Below are 5,348 nucleotides of genomic sequence, written 5' to 3'. Positions count from 1 at the left end.
ATTTATTTTGTGATATAATTCTATATTATTAACAAATTGGGAATCAAATTAAATTTTTATATTTCTTCTTAATTCTCATTTTGGAAAAATTTTCGCGCAATGTCTTATTGTCCGTGTTGAAAATTTTGTTCCTTTTTATTATTTTATCTCATTCTTATAAAATATTCATTCATGTAATATATAAATGTACAAAAAGTAAATAATTATAAAATATATTTATTCGAAAATTATAACATTTTAAGCAGACAGGAATTACATATAGTAAAACAAAATAATTATACTTTTTATATAAACTTTTGCTTATATAAAATGTAAAATAAATTAACATATGAAGATAAAACATTTTAAACATTAAATTTTCCTTAGTTTTACTGACAATTAAAAACATTTAAATATGTAACTAATGAAAATAATATTGTACAATATTTTTTTTAACTTGTGTGAAATAACAACTTCATTAAATATCATAGCTAAATAAATGATATATGCACATTACAGATTTCTTGTTACTTAATATATTATATATAATTCTCTAAATAAGCACGAGATTGAAAAAAAAACTACTGGAATTATTGCATATGTATTTAAATATTATATTTGGTTATGTGAATTACACATATCTTTTGTTTTCATTTAAAGGTAAAGTTTTTTTACTCCTATAATTATATTTAACTTGATTATTAGTACATATATTTCATTTTGACAATTTTAGCTATAATGTTATATTCCTAATTTATAAACTTTTTTATACCTTATATTTGTTAATTGAATAATGATATGTTGTAAGCTGACCTGTAGAGAAGCATCCAAATATTTTTCACATTTAACACACATAAAAAATAAAACATGTAAACTTGATTTGCTGTGATACATTTTAAGGATATTTTATATAATTCTATAGCAGGAATTATAGGACATTTAGCCGTTTAATTAGCAATAGATTTAGAAAATTCATAAATGAATATAATTTATAAGTTTTATTCTAAATTTTGTGGTAATATGTGTATATTGTGGATATATTTTTAAAATTGTAACCAAGTAATTTAATTTAAGACATTTTTAAAGTACTCTATCAAAGAAATCTTCTTTTTATCATATTTTTTGTTAATTATGGAGAATTTATATTAAATATTAAAATATTTAATTTAATTAGAAAAAGATGATGCATTTGTTCACTTCGGGTTTATGCGAATTAAATTTAATAGCAACTACAATACTATTAAGTGGATTCTGATCCACCCAAAAATATTTTTGGTGTTAATGCTATTGTGCTATTAAATTATTGTCTTAAAAATTAGATGAGTGTATATTCATCATAATTTTTGTTCTAAACGCATTACTTTTAGTATAATATGCTTGCTGCTCTTTACATATAACCCAATTTCTCTTACTACCATGTAGCTATGTAGATAATACATAATCACTGTATTGATTTGCATTTATGGTCCACAAACATAAAATGATGTCTTTTATTCAGACAGGGCAATATAAAAAATCATATAATGGTTTTTTATTCATGATTAGACTTAGGTGTTCCTATTTTTATTAGAATTATAATAATTTTTCTCAATCTTAATAAACGAATGAAAAAAATGTTGGCCAGTTTTCTTACGACGCTTATAAACATTTATTGTTTTACACTATCATGTAGATAAAACAATAAAAACAACATTTTCCCCTTTTGATACATAAAAATAAATTAAGAACTACAATAATAGTTGTATTACCCAAAAACTTAATCTTACCAGATTTAAATATACTTTAAATTTACAAAAATGCATCCTAAATTTTTTTTTTTCGAAAATTTTTTATTATTTTCATTTTATATAATGAATTTTTTTTTTTAACAAATTCTGAAATTTAGTAACATATGCAACCTTTCACAAATTGACTCAAAGAAATAAAAAGGTCATAACAAGCTACATTTTCTTAATGGATTAATACTCTTTCTCAGGTGCACTAAAATATTTATAACGATACCATAAAAAATATTATTATAATCATATATTCACATGTAATTTTAAAAATTTTTGAGCAAAATAAATTAATATTACATAATAATAGTTATATATTATAATATATATCTATTTATTGTTATGTTTATCTTCTTTATATAACTATACAGAATCGCACACCTAGATTTTACAGTAATAAAAGGTAAAAACATCCTATTACTCTACACATTTTATTAAATAAAAATGTGCAACTGGATTTTATTGAACATTGTAATAAACATTATTTATATTATATGCACTTTTTAAAATATATCATCTGGATTTATTCAAAGAAAATTGTTTTTAAAACACAAGTGTATTAACAGATTAATAAAAATCAAAAATATATGAAAAAAAAAAAAATTTTTTTTTTTTCTGTTATAATAATATGGACAAGAATACTAATATTTATAAAACAGTTATTTCCACCATGTTTCTAGTATAAATGCTATGATAAGAATAACTTATGTACGATGTTTAGGTCATCGTTATGTATTAACATGTAATTGAAAAGGAAATTATTTATGCAAAGCGTTTATTTAATTTAATTTTTCCACATCAATGAATTATCAATTATTTCAAAGAAATTATGCCATATATAGTGATGTTTAAGCGTTACATAATAAAAACAAAAAATGAAATATTGATAATATTTTCTTACAGGTATGTCTTACGGGAATAATGTTCTTCATCTTTGTATCTATTTAATATTACATACAACATAAGGAACTTGTTGTAATATAATGGAAACTATATCGTTATTGGAAAGGGTATTTTAATATGTGATACTTATATGACTACCATAGGAAAAGAAATATAATATTTGAGTTGTGGATTTATTTTTTTTTTTATTTATGAACATGTAAATCATCATTATTGTTGTAATTTGACTTTATATAATTTTTTTTTTTTTTGTATTAACTTGAAAAAATAATATTTGAAAAGGTTTATTCTAACAAAAATTTACAAGTATGTGTTACAAATTGAAAAATAACCATGAGATATTTTACGGATATATTAAAATATTCTGTCATCGTGTCGCAGGCATCTATGAATGTATAGATCTTTTGTCAATTTTACAAAATCATGGTTGTAAAAACATTCATAAAATTATTAAAAGTGCTCCTTTTATATTTTACATCAAAGGCGATGTGATAACTATATAAAGATTTAATAAATCTATAAATGATATACTATTTTTGTTAAAAATACTAGCCTTTATGATGTGATATGTTTTTGCTATAACATTACTATGCAGCGAACTACACAATATGTATATAAAAGTTCTTAATATTTCTTTGCAATTTTTGAACAATAATAACATTCTAAAAGTTCATATTATTCATATTATAAATAAAAATAAGTACGTACAATAGGCGTTGCAATGATTGATGTATATTAATATCGATATATGGATATTTAAACATAAATATAACTCTAATAATAGCTCAATATTTAAAATAACAAATATAAGAATAATGAAGACATATGCATTTAAAACTATATAAATAGATCATACAAAAATTTTACTCAAAAAATCACAAAACTAACTTCTATTTTTAACATATATATGCTTTAAATGATGACTTAATTAAATTTAGTCTTGCAAATTGCTATTTTATGTATTACACATAATGCTTATGCAATTATTATCCATAAAAATATACACATAAATGTATAGATTCATTATGTATAAAAGTTGTAAACACTAAAATTTTACACAAATTATGAGTTTTCACAAAACAATAAAATTGTGTTAATGTGTTTATCCGTTTAATGTATTACCTCAAATCATCGAATTATATTCTTATATATTTTTTAAATTAAGGCATTAATGAGAAAAAATTATAAAATACAGGAAAACTAGATGGTGTATATTTACAGTTGTTTTTTATGTGGGCACTTCAAATGCAGGTACCTTTTGTTTAATTACAAAATTTGTGTATTAATTTTAAAGCACACCCACTTTTGTACTATTTCGTATTGCTGGTACGATGTCTTAAAAAATTATAATTTTGAATGACAAATTCTTTTAAAAATTAAATTAGTAAGTTAATCTTCTCATTCTATATCTACTTTTATAATCGTTTTTTTTTTTTTTTGTTGTAAAAATACCCTGTCAACCCAAAAACAGAACCAAAAAAAGTTAAAGCCAATAAGGGAGGATATAAAAACAGAGGCGCTAAAAGTAGTGGGGACAATGCACCTAAACTACATGCACAAAATTCTTTAATTTTATTTTTATGTGATAATTTTTTCATAATTCTATTTTCCCCACCACCATATTCATTATATTTGTCTAATGTACTCGATGAATTCCGTGTTTTTATTTCATTATAGTCATCATTTCTGTGAAGCGTATTAATGGTACCTTTTTTTCCTTCATGATAAATGTTGTCCTCACGTCTGTGATGTGATTCGTCATACCTCGATGATGTGTTTTTCTGATTCATTCCTTTTGTTATAGTAATGTCTATTATGCTATCATAATCAATTTTTTCACAATACGGTATAGTATGATCATCATCATCTGCTATATCAAATTGGGACTGCATAAAATAATCATCTTCTATATCAAGTTGTAAATATTCATAATCACCATTTTTTGCATCGTATCGTGAGGGGGAATGATGTCCATAATTGTGTACTTTTTCCCCACCACTTTTATAACCTGATAATAAATACTGAATTGAATTTGTAAATATCGAATCCATTCTCTTACTATTTTCAGCTAATACACGTTGAGTTCTTATAGAATATGTGTCATTTAGATTGTCGTTTTTATCTAATAGCATACAAATGTTACCCTAAAAAGTAATAACAATACATAATATTTTATTATTCACAAATATATATATAAAAAATGTATTTTTTCAACAAGTAAAATTACAATAAATAAAAGAGTGAAGTGAATGAAAAAAAAAATATATATAAAAAAGCACGTGGCATTATTTACTGTAATTTATTATACATACCGAATCACTATAACTCAGAGTATGGCACACTAATAGAGCAATAGTGGTGGCAACTTTAAGAATATTAATAGAAGATTTTACTCTTTCTATCATGGTACTATGCATTTATACTATCAAATATTCTATATTTTCAAATTCAAAATGAAGTTTACAATGGAAATTATTAAATTATTTTGATTTCTTCTATTATCTGTATTTTATAGAAAAGCTATATCTTACATGTGTAATATAACGTAATTAAAAAAATTAAGAAATAATTTACGAATATTTTTACAAGAGTTCAAGGTTCAGGTTAGGTTTAGGGATTAGGGTTCAGGGTCTCAAGGTTTATTGGTAATGTTTAGGGTTTATGTTTTAGGGTTCAGGGTTTTGGATTTAG

General features: G+C 22.7%; 1 protein-coding gene across 1 annotated transcript; it reads right to left on the bottom strand.

The window, feature by feature from the left end:
* Nucleotides 1–4,072: 4,072 nt before the first annotated feature.
* On the bottom strand, nt 4,073–5,074 carry PGO_003385 (Plasmodium exported protein, unknown function; the record flags this gene model as incomplete). The annotated part of the gene is made up of 2 exons (XM_028691302.1): nt 4,073–4,801; nt 5,051–5,074. The coding sequence occupies 2 exons, from the start codon at nt 5,072–5,074 to the stop codon at nt 4,073–4,075; spliced, it is 753 nt and encodes a 250-aa protein (XP_028547103.1).
* Between the last annotated feature and the right edge of the window lie 274 nt (nt 5,075–5,348).

The sequence above is a fragment of the Plasmodium gonderi genome, assembly GCF_002157705.1.
Source record: "Plasmodium gonderi DNA, contig: Pgo-contig_427, whole genome shotgun sequence".
Taxonomy (NCBI): domain Eukaryota; phylum Apicomplexa; class Aconoidasida; order Haemosporida; family Plasmodiidae; genus Plasmodium; species Plasmodium gonderi.
Note: the sequence above shows the minus strand (reverse complement) of the source record. Positions and strands in the feature narration are given on the sequence as shown.